Source organism: Pelobates fuscus, chromosome 1, assembly GCF_036172605.1.
Source record: "Pelobates fuscus isolate aPelFus1 chromosome 1, aPelFus1.pri, whole genome shotgun sequence".
NCBI lineage: Eukaryota > Metazoa > Chordata > Amphibia > Anura > Pelobatidae > Pelobates > Pelobates fuscus.
In genome coordinates, this window is record NC_086317.1 from 461726552 (window position 1) to 461745478 (window position 18927).

The 18927-nt window shown below is 35.2% G+C and overlaps 1 protein-coding gene across 7 annotated transcripts in view; it reads left to right on the forward strand.

Moving 5' to 3' along the window:
• GRM5 (glutamate metabotropic receptor 5) overlaps positions 1-18927 on the forward strand; it is a 321020-nt gene that overhangs the window by 293968 nt on the left and 8125 nt on the right. For 4 of the 7 annotated variants that reach the window (XM_063430874.1, XM_063430898.1, XM_063430865.1 and 1 more), the window contains exons 8-9: positions 7299-8238; positions 13981-14034. In XM_063430874.1, the coding sequence (XP_063286944.1) occupies positions 7299-8238; positions 13981-14034 (994 nt within the window). Of the gene's footprint in view, positions 1-7298; positions 8239-9168; positions 9206-13980; positions 14035-18927 lie in introns of all 7 variants that reach the window. The other 3 variants (XM_063430904.1, XM_063430911.1, XM_063430891.1) reach the window with 2 other exon arrangements.

Genomic DNA, 18927 nt, shown 5'->3' on the forward strand with positions numbered 1-18927 from the left:
CAAACTGTTCTTAAACCGTTTGACTATTTACTCTGGGAGGGCGCCACAGCACTCCTGGCACCATAGCCACTACAGAGAGCTGTAGTGGTTATTGTGCCTGGATTGTTTCTTTAAATAATCGATGAGTGCCCCCCTCCCCAGATAAGACTCTGGATCCGCCAGTGGTTCAATATGTTGTTTCACCATTCCTAGGGATAGGACACTGGTTGGCTGGATCAGTGTTCCCCTCTGAAGATATGCATGGAAGATGCAGGGAAAAGAAGCAGGTAAATATGAAAAAAACAAAAAACATATTTACCTGATTTTTCTGCCTGCAGAATGAGACGATTGTCTTAAAAGAAGGCATGGCACTTTAAGATTCCGTTTAGGACTAGCAAGGTCCCAGTGTCCTGCCAACCGTAAATATCATCCGATTTATCATATTGTAATGCATTTTAGGGCAGGCAGTTGAGCTTTTCGTGGGATGGTTGTATGTGGTTTCTGGCATTGATCTAATTCCATGTAAGTTTACTTGGTCATTTTCTTCCCCTTAGAGTGATAGTAAATGCATATCACTGTGCCAAAACATTCATGTTAAATGACAGCCTGCCTGGATTCTTTAATGCTTCAATGATCTTCAATTTCCCATTTTTTAAAAAGATAAAATCTATTTAATCATTATGGGTTTACTTCTAACACAAAAAAAGAAAATACAGGGTTAATTGTTTTCAATCACAATGACTGTGGGTTATTAAAGCATTTAAAGGACCACTCTAGTCACCCAGACCACTTCAGCTTAATGAAGTGGTCTGGGTGCCAGGTCCCTCTAGGATTGACCGTTTTTTTTTTTTAAATAAACATAGCAGTTTCAGAGAAACTGCTATGTTTATAATAGGGTTAATCCAGCCTCCAAATCCTCTAGTGGCTGTCTCACTGACAGCCGCTAGAGGCGCTTGCGTGATTCTCACTGTGAAAATCACAGTGAGAGCACGCAAGCGTCCATAGGAAAGCATTGTAAATGCTTTCCTACGCGACCAGCTGAATGCACGCGCAGCTCTTGCCGCCCATGTGCATTCAGCCGAAAGGGAGGATCAGAGGCGGAGAGGAGGAGGAGAGCTCCCTGCCCGGCACTGGAATAAAGGTAAGTTTTAACCCTTTACTCTCCATCCAGCCCGGCGGGAGGGGGTCCCTGAGGGTGGGGGCACCCTCAGGGTACTATAGTGCCAGGAAAACTAGTATGTTTTTGGATAGAGTGACTTACGCTAATGTTTCTAACACTTACTTTATATATATATATATATATATATATATATATATATCCATGACATAAAACCGGGAGTTCTGATACCAAGACCTGTTATGGCATCTTTCGGACTGTTTTATGATGGTCAGTTACTCAAACTAACAACCTTGTGTCACGTTCACAGTAAATGATGTGGAACACAACTGCAGATTTCTTAGGACTTTGATCTTTTATTAAGACACTTAGATGGAACTGAGACTTCAGTTCCAGAATTACAGTTACTGTTTCTTTAAATAATAAACGGTTTGTTTCATTTAGCATAGACAAGGTTCAGAATTCATTAGAGTCCGTTATTCTTGTTAACAGTTCAAATTATAAGAGATTATATACATTGGAATTATCAGTAGCAAGAATGGTGCAGCAAAACTTAAATAGTACTTGTTTTGAGGGATGCTGTAGCAGGCTTGCTGGACAACTTGATAGTAGACTTTAGTATGAAGAAATAGGATTATCTGTAGCAAGACAGGTACAGCTGAACTTGAATAATACTTGATTTGAGGAAAGCTGTAGCAGGCTTGCTGGAGAACTTGATAGCAGACTTTAGTATGAAGAAATAAGATTATCTGTAGCAAGACAGGTACAGCTGAACTTGAATAATACTTGATTTGAGGAAAGCTGTAGCAGGCTTGCTGGAGAACTTGATAGCAGACTTTAGTATGAAGAAATAAGATTATCTGTAGCAAGACAGGTACAGCTGAACTTGAATAATACTTGATTTGAGGAAAGCTGTAGCAGGCTTGCTGGAGAACTTGATAGCCGACTTTAGTATGAAGAAATAAGATTATCTGTAGCAAGACAGGTACAGCTGAACTTGAATAATACTTGATTTGAGGAAAGCTGTAGCAGGCTTGCTGGAGAATTTGATAGCAGACTTTAGTATGAAGAAATAAGATTATCTGTAGTAAGACAGGTACAGCTGAACTTGAATAATACTTGATTTGAGGAAAGCTGTAGCAGGCTTGCTGGAGAACTTGATAGCAGACTTTAGTAAGTTGAAATAAAGCTTTAGCATTATTAGCTCTTAACTCAGAGACTGTAAGTTACTTAACTTCTAGAAGTAGAGGGTTTGTGTCCCCAGCTCTCCTCCGAGGCGGTTGCTTCAGTGAATGGATGCCGAGAGTGCTGGTATCTTTCTCTGATGAGGAGAGATGTCGGGGACTTGAATATTCCTCCGGTCTGGTCTAGTAGCGAGTGGTCGTCTCAGCGAGGTATGTGAGCCGGTGAGTTTGGCGCGGTACGCGTTTCAATAATCCAGCGTCTATCAGCTGGTGCGGTCGCATTAAATAGCAGACCGCGGCAATGAGGGTGTGGCTAAGCTCCGTCAACCCCGGAAGCATGAGGAGACATCGGGAGGCTTAAGGCCTGACACCTTGTCCTAAACTGGTGGAAGCCTTGAAGCCGAAGAATGACTGAACAACCAGTTGTTGACTAAGACAGTCTTTGGTAGGATTTCAGGAAACTGCTTGCGTGCAACGTATATTCTAAAAGGGCCTGAGTTATCTGAATAGAAGTCAAATGGGAGTGTGTGTCTGTGCGTGGCATGTTAGTTTTCTCATTTTGTAGCTGTCTTGCATGGCCAGTCCTGTTTCAAATAAGTACTAGCGCTTAATACCATAAATGAAATTGCCTCTTACAAATTATCCCAAAGAAATAATTTCAGTACATCATTATTAGTGACCCTAGAAAAATATATATGTAGCAGCTGCAGTAAAGCTTCTATTAGTATAGTGAGCAGTTCCATTCGTTCTATTGCATAAATTAAACTGCAGTTGAGGGACATGCTATCTATCTTGTAAACCCCTAAATGCCAGGACTTATGGGATAATAATAGACCAGAATGAGAGTCTCCTGATTGATATAGTATCTTCCTGTTCTGGGAAGAGTCTTCCTTCCTTCACTTTTTTGTATATTTCTAAAATGTATTATGCATAAATAGGTATATGTCCCTTTGGTGTTTAAAACTTGTAAACAATATAATTACAGCTATGTACACATTACCAGCATATCATAAATACTAGTCATTTATGACACATTATAAAATCAATATATTTGTATTTTTTTAAACTATATGTGTACATAATAATATTAAAATAATTGACATTGAAATTATTGAAATTAACTTGAACGTGTAAATAATTATAGGCTTGTGACATTTTAGATTCTCTCTACCTCGAAATAACAAACCTTTTTTTATTTCCCATAATCGCATGACATTTTTTTATAACTCTGTTCAAGATAAGCATTATCTGCATAACATGCATTCAAGCACTATTCTAGTTCTTCTGCACACTTTTGTTTTGCAAACGTTAAAGATGCAATTTATGAATAACTACAACGGAACGCCTATGGGTTACTTTAATATTAAATCAATAACTACACTATGGTAGAGAAAAAATCAAAATGAGTTTGGAAGACGTATAATAAAACATATTCAACGAAGGAGAAAATATAGACCTTCGTTTTTACTGAAATTGTATTATACTTAAAGAGAGTAATAGATTCTTAGGAATGTGCAGGTGGTTGGAACCAGTGATAAATGCTTGGCTTGAAGGAACGGCAGTGGCGAATCTAGAATGAATAAGTCTTTTAATGAGTCCTACTCTCTGTGACAGAGCTTTGTTCTGTGAAATCAACTGGTCAGACCGAATTGAATGTACATTAGAGAAGGACAGACGGTCAGGCAAACAAATATAGATGTAAACACAGACTCATGAATACACATTGAAACATGTAAGTAAATATAAATTACATAGCAAATGGTCACTCATGCACACGTAAAAAAAAAAGGTTGGAATGGTTCAGGGTAGATGAATAACTTTCAAAAGATATGATGAGGTTAAAGATACAAATAGGGGCATCACAAGACAAGCAAGGGTCTCGAGCAGATAAAGTAGACAGAAAACTACAGTAGAAGCACGAGGATCACTGTGCGCTAAGTGCTGTTTGCTTGAAATTGGGCTATTGGGCTGCCTGGGTTCTGTGTGCGCATGACACTAGTGATGTAGAGAATGAATTCAGAGCATTTAAACAGCTGTGAGGTTACCAATATATTTTAAAAGAGTTTGTGTAGTGTGTCTAGTGTTTACCATTATTCTTGTGCATGGTGAAAATTTTCCGTTCCTCCAAATTGATATGGTTTGAATTTCCAGAAATTGTCAGTTCTGAAGAATTTCAGGTTGGGAAAATTAGTTTTTGTTAGAAAATTCAGTCCAGTTCTGCAAAATTTAGACCCAAATTAATATTAATATTCTCAAACTGTAAATTAGCAATTCAAGGTTGGTGATAAGTGGCAGTGGCTATTAGCAGTAGCCACTACAAATTCTGAATGAAACCAATCTGTTCGGATATTGCGCTATTCGTTTTATTTGGAAATTCTGATAAATTTGTTTCGGGATTCAAGAATTTGGTAATGCAGAGATTCACCCATTTTCAAATTGGACCAAACCACACCTCCAAGTCTACAGGTTATGTTTTCTAGACCATTAATGCATAATTTTCCTGATAGTATATAAAGAATTGGGAAATTTAGTTTCTAATAATATAAAGCAGAAAATCGAGCATTGCTTTTAAAACATATTTACAGTTGCATATAGATTGAGAAGCTCCATTTGCAAAGGCATAATTATAGAGATGTGGAGCGATCCCAAATTAACTGACATTTTAAGTTTTTCCCGTTGTGTGAAAAATCATATTGTCTTTTTTATTTACATATATTCCTTTAATTTGCCTCTAATATAATGTATATTAGTTTCTGTCCATTTCATTAAAATATTAAAGTATTTTTCAAAATATTAAATCATTTGAAAAGTTTCAAAAATGAATCACAAACCAACTTACAGACATTCGATAACAGAACAGAGTACACAAAGTTAAAAATACTTTATTAATTATTAAAGTGATATTAACGAACAATGCATAGGTTGTAAGTTATTCTTACCTTGTTACATTTCGCCTTTTATAAAACAACCACAGCGGTGACCCACTTTAATAATATTTAGTGAGTACCCTACCATGCCAACGCTTTCAGAAAAAGGAAGAAAATACACCTAGCATTTTCTCATTATTTATTAATAAAAAAGGGCCATTATTTTGACCAGGAAAGAAAAGTTTTAAGTTTAAAATTAAATAATTTGAAATGCTAGGTACTTTGATCTGATATACTATTGTTGGATAAGTGTTCCAAATAATTTAATATTTTTGGATAAACGTTTTGAATGTATCCAAAAATATTAAATAATTTCTTATGCTCATCTACCAGGCCATATACTGTGTCAAATGCCCTGGTCTAAATCTGGTCACTCAGCTATATATTTTAGTCTCCCCACCCTTGTTGCTGGGCAGTCTGGTGGGGCCACGTACTGGGAGGGCTTGGTTAACGAATCAAGTATATTCCACATTACTAAAAACGGAAGGGTACAACAGGGGTGGATTAAGATAACAAAACCGCACCTGACCTTAGTGTGAATGTCTCCTGAAATGTTGACCACCCACCAGCCGGCTGTGACGAGAGTCGCTCCCCAAACAATGGAATACTGCTGATAGCTGGAGGGAGGTGATGCCTTCTCAGGTGCACATTGCCAGACTTAGCATTGCTGGCCATACCATATCCTAAACATGGATTCCAACGCAAACACTGTGTTAAGCTACTACTAACACAAGGTTAGGATTATCCAACTGCATGGTGCACCAAGCAACAGAAACTACTGTGATACACGAAAACGCTTTAAAGCCTTACTTCAAGATGCATGAGAAAGATGGACTGTTAATGGAAAGCAGTTTGATGTACCTATACTATTGTTTCCTACCTAAAAAATTTCAATAAAAATGAGATTGTAAAAAAATGCTTTTTTTTTTAAAGCTTATCCACCAATAATAATTTGAGGCCTTTTTTTGTCATAGAGAATTACTTACTAAACTGTAAGTGCATTTTAAATACTACACTAAGACAAACTGTAAATATAGGTGACTTGATAAAGATGTTTGGCTACTTTGAACATTCATAAATCAAAAAAATGGTAAAGGTAGAATGGCACAGGTAGATCATAAAAGGGTGCTATCCTCCTCAAAATGCCGAACAATCAATACTCTAAATACAAAAGGATACACCAAATAAACAGTAAATAACTTTATTATACAGTCAAATGTAACAACCAACAAATAATCTGCTATGTCTTTCTCTTTACTATTTAACAATTTAGGCCTCGATCTAATAGACTTTTCATATGCTTCAATATTTTTAGAAAACTAGAATTAGAAAGGATGAGAGTTTAGGTCTGAAGCGGTCAAAGGGCTAGATAAGGGCATGAACCCAGAATTTATTAAAGTAAATTAAGAGAGAAGTCTCTGACCAAACAAGATGATGCGATATTAATACTTCTAAAACTTCACTTTTAGTTTTATATATTAAAAAAAGGGAGGGAGGGGAGGAAAGTATTTCAATAATTAGTATAAATCATGGACACAATTAGGTATGTTCAAAATATTGTCCTAGTGTGACAAGAAAAGATGAAAGTATAGATCAGTCTATGTATAGGTACAGCTATTTACAATGAACAATGTGAAAAAGTGTGAAAAAAGAAAGAAAGAAGAAAGAAAGAAAGAAAGAAAGAAAGAGTGTACATTAACAAGGAAGGGGATATTTACAAAGGATGAGGTTCAGAGATTGGGGTAATCAAGCAAATATAGAGCTAAATGCCCTTATCTGTTTCGTAGGAACCGATCTCTGAATCACTCTGGTGTGGAATTAGTGTGCCTTGCCACGGTATATTGTTTTGTATGTGAACTAACTTTATTGCCGATACTGTTCACATATTCTCAATTTGTTTATTTCTTAAGTCTATGGCACAGTTAAGTCTTCTTTGTTTTATTTTTAATGTAATTTACCAATTGCTTTTGCAACTGTCCTGGCAGTGGGCATGTGGACATATTCTAAATTTTGCATGTATCAGAAATCAAAACATTGAGATGTTGTATGGATGCACGTATTTTAACTAATACCTCTTTTTATTTTTACCAGGTTGTGATCCAATCCCAGTGGAATATCTCAGATGGAGTGATCCAGAGCCCATTGCAGCTGTAGTCTTCTCATGCTTGGGTCTCCTGGCTACAATGTTTGTGATGGCTATATTTGTCCTCTACCGAGATACTCCGGTAGTTAAGTCATCCAGCAGAGAGCTTTGTTACATTATCCTGGTTGGAATCTGTCTGGGTTACCTATGTACATTCTGTCTCATTGCAAAACCCCAACAGATATATTGCTATCTACAGAGAATTGGCATTGGCCTCTCCCCAGCTATGAGCTACTCCGCACTTGTGACAAAAACTAATCGCATTGCCCGAATCTTGGCTGGAAGCAAAAAGAAAATATGCACCAAAAAACCTAGGTTTATGAGTGCCTGTGCCCAGTTGGTTATTGCTTTCGTCTTAATTTGCATCCAGTTAGGAATAATTGTCGCTCTTTTCATTATGGAACCACCAGATGTTATGTTTGACTACCCAAGTATTCGGGAAGTCTACCTGATATGCAACACCAACAATCTCGGGGTTGTCGCACCACTTGGATATAATGGGTTGTTAATCATGAGCTGTACTTTTTATGCATTTAAGACCAGAAATGTTCCTGCCAACTTTAATGAAGCAAAATATATTGCCTTTACAATGTATACCACCTGCATCATATGGCTAGCCTTTGTGCCAATATATTTTGGAAGCAATTACAAAATTATCACAATGTGTTTCTCTGTGAGCTTAAGCGCCACAGTAGCACTTGGTTGTATGTTTGTGCCAAAGGTGTACATAATTCTTGCCAAGCCGGAGAGGAACGTCCGAAGTGCATTCACCACCTCCACTGTGGTCCGCATGCACGTGGGAGATGGGAAGTCTTCTTCAGCTGCTAGTCGCTCAAGTAGCTTAATTAACCTTTGGAAAAGAAGGGGATCTTCTGGTGAAACCTTAAGGTAAAAATAATTAAACATATATTATTGAGATTACTTTAGATTTAAAAAAAAAATGAGTTTATATTGTATTCCACAGTAAATGATTCTATAGACTTTAACAAACAAAAAGTCTAAAATGTATATGATTTCACACTTTCATGCACTGTTATGCAGCAAGTTGTCTTGTACATGAGGGAATTTAAATTGCCCTCGAAGCCATAGCAGAAAAGCAAAGAAACTTTTGAGATAAAAGAAATACCATATGATTTATGGTTCATCATATCAGATGGTTCTCTGTCAATTAATAATCTTAATGTTTATTCAGCATAAGACAATTTGCAACAAAAAAACACTTATTTTACAGGACTAAACCTTGTAATGTCATAATTTTGAGAATCATGAAGCAAACCATGGTCTGCTGACCGCCAGGGTTTCACTAGGATTTTTTACATTTGTCCCTAAAGATATGGGTTTAGGAACTATCCTGTAGATCAGATAAAATATTCAATTAAACATGCGAACATGAGAAAGTTAAGGAAGTCAAAGTAACAGTTTCTTAACCGGAATTCAAACTATTATTAACAGTTTCAATAATCATAAGGTTTAATTTATTCTTAATAATATGATATTGAAAAATAGTGTGGATAACTTGTACTGTCAATGTATCAACCTTAATGAGCTATAGAAAGGGTCAGTTCTGGAGAGTTTGTAATATACAGGTGATTATTATGTGTACATGCTCGAGGTATGTGCAAAACGTGTGATATTTTTTAGAAGAATAGACACATGTTCGACCCAGAAGTAATTACAAGATTAGACACAGTTTCTTGCATGTCTCATCTCATGCTGTTTAACTGTTGTTTCATGGTTTGTAATCATTCAATCTGTTTGTTGTATCCTTGTTCATTCTATGTTTTATCCCCAACTTTATAGCTTGGTTTTGTTTTCCAGTCCACGCCTCCTCTCCATCAGATCACCTACACCAGATGTAAGTCTTGTTTGAATGCATCACAACCATTTTCCATTCTTTGTACATTCATGAATGTTGTGTACTATGTGTATCAGACTGAAAGTGTCATCTACCACAGGTGCCTCCAAGTAATAGACCTTGGAAGGGTCAGAAGCAATATACAACTGATATACTAGTGCAGGAGTAGGCAACCTTTGGTACACCAGATGTTCTGGACTACATTTCCCTTGATCCATTATAATTGTTAGAACATTGGGAGATGCAGTCTAGTACATCTGTAGTGATAAAGGTTGTCCACCGCTGCACTAGTGGAACACTCTGGTGTGGCCTGGCAAAGTTGCTTTGACCAAAATCTTATTGTGATCGTATTGAAATTAAAAACAATACAACATGAGCGTCTCACCAGACATACATAGGTGTATTTACAGTTCTTTAGCAATTATCACTTTAACTTTTGTGTCAGTCATCTATTTCATGTGAGTTAGAATTTGGAGAACGCTCACACCATGAACATTGTTTGCAGTCTAATATACACTATAACATATACGTTCTGAACAAACTCAGTAGTTTGTAATATGCAACATTAAACGGGAAGTTGAAGAGTTCAAATCTGGAGTTCTTTACAGAGAAACAAAAGGTTTAATGGATAAATCGTTAGGATTAAAACTGTACAAGAGATTGTCAGAACATGCATTTAAAGGACATTGAACTTCAAGTAGTTTATTAATATTACTGTCAAATCAGCTGCCAAAAATACATAACGCAAACCTTTTCCTTGGCAGTCCTTCTAGGAGATACATAAATAAAAATGTGGATGCCAGCACAATTTACGAGTCCTTGAAAGTGGAAAGTATTTGCTCGAGAAATAAGTAGCTTGTATAGAGATGAGTGACATACTAGTAAATAAATGTGCCCATAATTATAATACTTTAGGGTTGATTAACTTAATAGTGAATTGACAACCAAGTTGCAAACTGTTAGACAATGTAGTCAATTCGAACATTTGGTAGGTGGTAGATAATTTGCAACCTGGAGGTTAACTCAAGTACATGTGAAGACACCTTATATTTTGAAAAAAAATAATTTTTTTGCACACTGTGCAGATAATGTCTTTATGTTGTGGAACGGAATTATAATTTTATGTGGGGACAAAAAACGTAGCTTTATTTGAGTTTTTTTTTTAGAAAAATATAAAAATATCCTATTTTTACAATAATTAACTTTTTCGGATTAAAACAGTGACAGAATAAACTATGCAGATATGGGAGCAAGAGATAATAAAAAGAGTTCCAATATTAGCTAAAAGATACAAAAACATTATCAAATATTAACTAATATAAGATAATTACCATTTTCCCAAAGGGGTACAAATGTCAATCCTTTAAAGTGCAAAAAAAGATTAGAAGGCATGAGCAGAAAGCCAGTAGTTTAATCAAATGGATATCTTCAATATATTTGCCTGTTCATAGAATTGTTCTCCTAAAGCTCCTTAGACCTGCAACCCTGTGATATGCAACCACAAGAATATCATAAGGAAAAGGAACTGTGAGACTACCACTGATAAATAATGAGATAAGTATAGAAATAAAAACATGAACAAAGAAACACAACACACAAAGCAGACCACAACTAAGGAATCCAAAAAACATGAAAAGACAGCTTAGAAGCTTAGAAGCAGTCTTCCAGATCTTAAATAAAATAAATATAACAGACCTGCAACACCAGACTGTAATCCAAAGAGAGCTTTAGTCCACGAGTATGGATCCAGGTTAAACATTTTGACCTGAAATGGGGTCTTCCTTAAGCCTAGGCTCTCACAGCACAATAATATAATTAAACACATTACCTGATTATATAATATGAATGACTCCAAAGGGATCCAACAAGTTAACTTATTCACAACAAGAAGGTAATAGAGGTAATTAGCAAAGTGTTAAAACAATAAAACACAATATTGTGACTTCATGTGACCTCACATGAAAATGGGTTAACATGTTTGAGCACTGTAACTCCCTTTGGGAAAAATCTCTCAATTTTGCAGTCAAGTAGTGTGTACATTCACACCAGTGAAAGGGATGCTGGAAGGCTATGATAGGCACAAACACTAGAGCAAATTATGAAATCACTGCATGGACCACTTTAATCTATGGCTCCAAACATTTCACTTTACATTCACAATTTGTGTGAAAGTAATATGGATCATCTAAGATGTACAAGATATGTGACGTTAAAATGAACATATGGTATGGTCAGGAGTTCCAAAGCACACAACCTCATAGGATGAACAAACCTGAGTGTTTCTAATGAATAATTTTGAATGAATAATAATGAGCTCAATTCTTCCAAATAAAATAAAATGGGTCCTAAACATAGCAGTAGTAAACAAAATAATAAAACAAGTGCATTTGAAGCCTTGGACATTGAAAGGAATTACAAGGGCAGAGTGATTGGGCACCAGCTTGGGGTTAAAATGTTTGTTAATTGTTTGACCTGTTCAGGTAAGATAGCACATGAGACCTCCCTGCACTATAACAACTTAATTGTGTTAAGTAGTCATGGTGCCTGAATGCTATAGAATTGGTTATCAAGAAGAGGCAGGTCTGTTTTTTCTGAGGAACACAACAAACCTAGACAATAAATTCGGACTGGATAGTAAACTTTAACGATAGACAGAATGCTGCCAAAAACCAAATATAACAATAAACAGACCTTATTCATCCCTGTAGGGTTAATAAAAAGATATCGTAGTGTCTTTATACACAGCAATAAAGAGCAACTCCATGTTATAGCAGATACAGCATGGCTGCAACACAAGTCTATGTGTTCGTGCAGAATACACTTTATCAAGACAAATCATAATCATCTTCATACTTAACTTGTGCCTTTATATCTAAGCTGAGACTGAAACATTCACTCCATCTGAGGATTGAAGAGCCAGTTTAAATTATATTATTAAAGAAGAAATCAATGAGGTAGGTGTTGAGAAGTTTTAAAAGCAATAGCAAAAGACAATATTCAATGACATATTCAATATTTCTAAACATAATATTAAACACTGATTGGTGATAAAGTTAATATGTTATTCCAAGATTTAACATCATTCTTCAACTTTTCACATAAAAAAAATGAATTTAATAGTGAGGTTAAAGTTCCCAAATAAATAGGACTCTTACCAACACCCCATATTGATGTTATCATAGGATGGGACACATTTAGCTGTTTATTTTCAATCAGATCTTAATTTGCACAGTTTGTTCACTTTAAAAGTTCTTGATTGAACGTTAATCATACACATGAGGCTGTTGCAGACTCTATCAGCTAATTAATAGAACATGAGTTAAGAAATTATAAGAAAACATTCTACGCATTTTTGAAACTAAAAAAATTTGCCTTTTTTTTCGGGAAGGCTGTGTAAGTCTCAACCAGGGATGGTATGGTTGCATTAGCAAACTAATAAAATTAAAAAGAATTGAGTAGTGAGACTGCAGGAACATGATCTATACACCCAACCCACTTCATTAATCTAAAGTGGTTTTGGTGCTTATAGCGTCTCTTTACCAACAGACCCATATTATTTGGAGTGGATCAATATAGTGAGATTGCATACAATGTAACTAAACAATGAGTATCGTGACAATCCACTCTTTCAATGAACTCAACAAACATGTTATATCTCACAAAATAATTTTATAAAAACAATTGGTTAGATATAATAATAATATCTAAAAGGCCCTCATTAATGGCACAATCTGTATCCCAACAATCAGTCTTGTTCTTTTACATGGGTTAAGTAGATGATAAAATATGGGCTTCAAGGGACAGTAGGTATTGAATTTTTCTCAGTTTGCAACTCAAAACTCCTTTTTCGAGCTCTGTATCTAAGGTTCAGGTGAACCTCAGGTGGAAGTTTGCTCTCTCGCTAAGATCTTATATATATTTTTGTATAATTTATATGATGCATAGCCTCTTCAGTATCTTTGAGTCTCAGATTACCCACCACTGCATGTACTTTGTCATCTCTTTTTATTGTTTTGTCCAATGCCAAACCATTTAAAGTCTTTCTTTTTTTTATGACCTCCTACTATTCACAAAGCATTTACAAAGGTCCAAAGCCAAATCAATAAGATCTATGTTTAGGGTCGTTTGATACTTGTCAATATGAAGACCCGTAAATTGTACAAGGTAGAAGTAAGAGCTAACCTTGATTCTGAAATATAATGTGCTTAAACGTTCACACCTAAGGGACTGCAAATCAAAAGTGGCAAAAATGTCATGGAATGTCATGTCAGCGTTGTCATTAACAACATCTATACCTATTGTAATCTCACTGGATAGTACATCAAACACATTCACCTCTATTGATATCTTACTGCTTTGAAAACAAGAGATCTCACAAAGGAACCCATTACAAATGTGTAGCAGTTGACAGTAGAATTCTATTGAATTTTATTGAATTTTTTTAAGTGAATGTTCCATCACTAGCACTTTACTTAATTTGTTTACTTTTGGTTTTATAGATAATATCCTTAGTATTCCTATTTTTAAATCTACAGGATATTTCACCAACAATAATACATTGCACAAACTAATAATACATGTCTCTTAGTACATAATTAAAGGTGTATATAAGTATATATCCTAATGTATAGTCAGTATACAGAATACTAAATGCAAGGTTTAACATTTACATTGGTCAACATAAACAACAAAACAAAACTGTTTTAAGCATTTTATACACATTAACTTTTGTTTTCCTTTTTCATTTATTAACCCATCACCTGTTTTTATTCTAGCATTTCATATACTCCTGGGCCTATCCACACCTATTGTCAACAACCAATCGGAATGTAAGATTTTGTTTTTAAATTTTAATATCTGTTGTGTAGCTTTCAGCGATTACAGGAATTTTGCCTGGCTTCCTTTGTGTCCTGTGCGTCTGTAGAATGTTTGTTGTGTCATCAAAGACAGTTAACGTGTGTCTCAAGTAGAAGTCTATTGACTAGTAACAACGAAGGTACTGTGTTGAGCAACTGTCGTACTTGATTTGCGTGAAATAATAAAAGTGTAGATTTCATTGACAGAACTAATAGAGTGAGCATAGCATTGCTTAGCAGCATACTTTTAAGTGGGATTATTGGCATTTTATTCATTATACACAGATGTTTTTGTGTCTCCAGTGTCTCCACTAATTTGTAGTTACCAAACTATTGATAGTACAAGCACGGAACAAACATAGTATAAGTGAGAAAAAAAATGGAAAACTATTATTATTATTGTAGCCTTTGCATTTGGACATTCACTAGTTTATTCAGGTAATTTACTGAACTTTGATTAATGTTTTTTTGTGATGTGGAATGGATATTTGATAGACACTTATTGCTTACTCAATTAAAGGGAACCTTTGGGCACCATAACAACTTCACTGTAATGGTGTTGTTATGATCCCAACAGATACTTGGTGCCAACTTATCCTTACAGATTAAACCGCTCACAAGCTAAGATTATCAGTAGCTCCCCATTCACACAATGGCTTGAGAAACATATGTATTTTTCTGCCGACTGGCTAATAGCATCAGCTGGTGCTTTAAGCCAATCAGTGGTTCCCCCTGTCAGTGACAGTGCAAGGGTTTTTGTTTAAAAAATCTGAAGGAAAGGAGCAGAGCTAAATGGCACTGAAGATAATTATTTAACCCCTAAAGGTTGGCATGTGCCAAGCACCTCCTGGCACCATAACGTATTCAGTATCATTAAGTTGTTATGGTGCCCAGAGTGTTTCTTTAAATGAGTGTTCAATAGAGATTGTATAGAGGTAGATTACTTTTTTAATAACTGTTATTTATAATATTTAGTTGACTATTCAAAAAAATTTAATTTCCGTGAGTTGGCACCTGATTTGAAATGAGTATGCACATCAGTAGTGTGGAAAAAGTCTCTAGCTCAGCGGTGTGTTATTACAGCTTTCCCTATTTATCACAACTCACAAATTTGTAAAAGTACAAACATACACAAATATAAGAAAACTGATCTTGAAAATAAACTTTTTAAAGAATTCACAATATGTTTATGTGGGAAAAAAAGACCAAGATAAAGAGGGAAAACAAATTAAAAATTTTCAAACTATTTCTTTGGAATACACGGAGGATTATTCATTAAGGTGAGAATTGCAAATTGCAGAAAATTCAAAGTGAGTTTAACATTTTCGCCCCAAAATTAGTAGAATTTTATATTTTGGTAATTTGGACCTACATTTTTTTGCTTAACTTTAAATTATTGGCAACTTTCACTTTAGTGATGTACGTTTTTCTTTTATCGCTTAATAGGCCTTACAGTTTGATGCAATAAGAAAATTGAAAATATAGAAGACACAATTTTTTATTCCAAACTATAGCCAAGAAATCTGGGGGTCTTTTTTGGAAGGTCTTTACAACCATATAGTATAGTTACTGTATATAGTATAGTAATAATCCAACATGTGATTGTTTGTTTATTTAATGTTCTGCACTGGAGATGGTGGGGTACTTGGTCCAGAAACAGGGGTATCAAAGAAGAAAGGAAAAGGACAAGAAAGGTATTTTAGGGGAAGCTGGCATTATGATAGCCTAAAATAAAGTATTATGATTTCTGTGGATTTTATAGGGCATGAGTAGATCCTATTGTACTATATAAGTGTTTCTCAACCCTCTCCTTAAGGCACACCTAACAGTCCAGGATTTACCAAAGGTGTGTATAAGGTGTTTAAAAAAACAAAAACTAAAAACACAGACTTTAGGGTGTTTTTTTTTCTACACATCTTAGACACACCTGGGCAATCCCTAAATCCTGGACTGTTAGGTGTGCCTTCAGGAGAGACTTGAGGAGCCCTGCATTATATGACTCGGCAGAATTACTGAAAGGTGATGTATAACAAACATGAAGGTTACCATACAATTTGCATAGTTACAGATTGGAATACATGGCCCTGCTCTTTGTGAGCTTACTGATTCTTTTATTTCATGAGATGTTCGGAATCAAATACAGAAATGTATTGAGGATCATCATATTTAAGTTATATTTTGGGGAATTATATATAGAAACAAAGTGTCCCAGATAGGGTCTATTGGTGTGTACAAGCGAACCTAAAAAGGGGGTAACCCTTAATTTCTATGATAAGAAAAATACATAAATGTCCAGGGTCTATGTTATATGTGTTTTCTCTAAATACTTTATAAAATGTATCTAATCGTTTGTATTTTTTTCAGTACTATATTAGCTCTATATTTTTCAAGGAACCTTTCTGTGTCCATTGGATTTTTATCCTCTGGATATTTCTGTATTTTTCTTATCTAATTATGTATTGACAAGAATTTTTGAGCAACTAGCAGTAACATTTTTTAGGCTTCTGTGATGACTGCTGCATTATTAGACCATTACACATCAACTGCTTTTTAAGCCTACATTGTTGAGATATTTTTTTTTAGAAATATAAACGTTCTATATTTCCATTTAAATGCAGTAGAGACAGAAAATTGTTAGCGGAAATGTAGATTATATTTATATAAAGGCAGGAATAAAGACAAATCATGCCATAGTAATACCACTTTGAATAAGATCACAGAGCCAAAGACATTTAATTATAAATAGATTAATAATAATAAAAGATTGTGCATGTTATTTAAGTAATAACTAAAATGACAGCAGTTGGGCTTTGTATGGTAGCTCACCTCACCGTTTCAATCTTATCATTCTAGGCTCGGGTTTGCTAATTCTAGGACACTGATCTTCTAAAGCAGTGGTTCCCCAACCAGTCCTCATGGCCCACCAACAGTTTAGGATTTATGTATTTCCCTGTTAAGTGGATAGATATTTTCTGTACTCTCTTTATCTAAGTTAGTCCACATACTTGTTTTAGAATTGAGATCTAGGCTCGGGTTTGCTAATTCTAGGACACTGATCTTCTAAAGCAGTGGTTCCCAAACCAGTCCTCGTGGCCCACCAACAGTTTAGGATTTATGTATTTCCCTGTTAAGTGGATAGATATTTTCTGTACACTCTTTATCTAAGTTAGTCCACATATTTGTTTTAGAATTGAGATCTAGGCTTGGGTTTGCTAATGCTAGGACACTGATCTTCTAAAGCAGTGGTTCCCAAACCAGTCCTCGTGGCCCACCAACAGTTTAGGATTGACGTATTTCCCTGTTAAGTGGATAGCTATTTTCTGTACACTCTTTATCTAAGTTACTCCACATATTTGTTTTAGAATTGAGATCTAGGCTCGGGTTTGCTAATTCTAGGACACTGATCTTCTAAAGCAGTGGTTCCCAAACCAGTCCTTATGGCCCACCAACAGTTTAGGATTTATGTATTTCCCTGTTTTATCCCAATGGAGATACTAACAAAACCTGGATTGTTGGTGGGTCTTGATGACTGGTTTGGGAAACACTGTTCTAAAGTCTTGGTTTAAAGGTAGGCGTGCATCTTCATGTTAAGGCAAAGTTTCTTATTACTTTAGCTTTTTGGGAGAGGCTTCATACCAAATATATATATATATATATATATATATATATATATATATATATATATATTAATGATGGTTAAGGTTTTCTAATCTGGCCTTGTAAAGATATAAGACATTTTGCACATATACGTTTAGGAAATTAATTGTCTTCTTCTAAACATATCCGTGTGAAATTATTTCTGTTACAGCCCCATCGGTCTTTGACACCTCAGAGTTTGATAATATATAAAATGATTTTAAATGCAAAAACTATTTACCGTCCTTAGTTTGTATAGTTCTGTTAAGGCTCTCATAAGCGTCGTTTAGCCTCTCTGATGAGCATTTGCCTTAATAAGTCTTCACGATCAAGAGATGTGTTAAAAGTTTCATATTGCTTCTACTACCTACATGTAGTTTATACTATGTTTAAAAATACAGGGCTGGACAAAATTTATGTTAGGTTTTGAGGAGTCAATAACTTTTTTTATTAATTAACCAGTTTCAATGATATTACATAAAATGAATGTTAAACATAAGAAGATTTGTTAGATTAGGTACAGAAGATGACATATTTTAAATGAGCTCCATCTACCACCTCACAAAGTCAGGCTCTTTCGAATGCATTGTTCAAAACATTAGTTAATGCTTGAGTCTCTGGCCCTCGAATTTCTGCACGGATATTCTTATTGAGCTGCTCAAGTGTATGCAGTTTGTAATCGGGAGCTGAAATGTCAGGCAAAGGTGACGGCCAATTAATCTGGGAATTTTTTTAAATTATCTGCTCTCCGAACAGTTGTCTCAGGAGGTCCATTGTGGCTCTGGTGTTATGGCCAACCCCATCCTCTGGTGTTATGGGCAACCCCATGTTGAAACCACATATTTTCCACTACAGGACGTAAAAAATTTCAATCATATATCTGCCATTTTGAAAATAAAATTCAACAACTTTTACTCATTGTTCCTTAATGCAATTACAAATGATGAATCTCCCAAGACTCAGCTAAAATATGTAACAACAAAAACAATTAATATGCAACAACATAAACAATTAACTACTAAAAAAAAACAAGTTATTCACCTATAAAATCGTACTCTGAATTTCAGCCCACCCTGTATTTTGATCTCTAGTTTCCAACAAAAAGATCCCTTGAATATTTTGTTCCTCCTTCTTGACCATGGCTATCTCTGCAGCATGGACCCAATAAACCAATAAACCTTCAAGAAATCCTTACAGAAATAACTGAGTTTTTTTTTTTTTTTTGGCTTA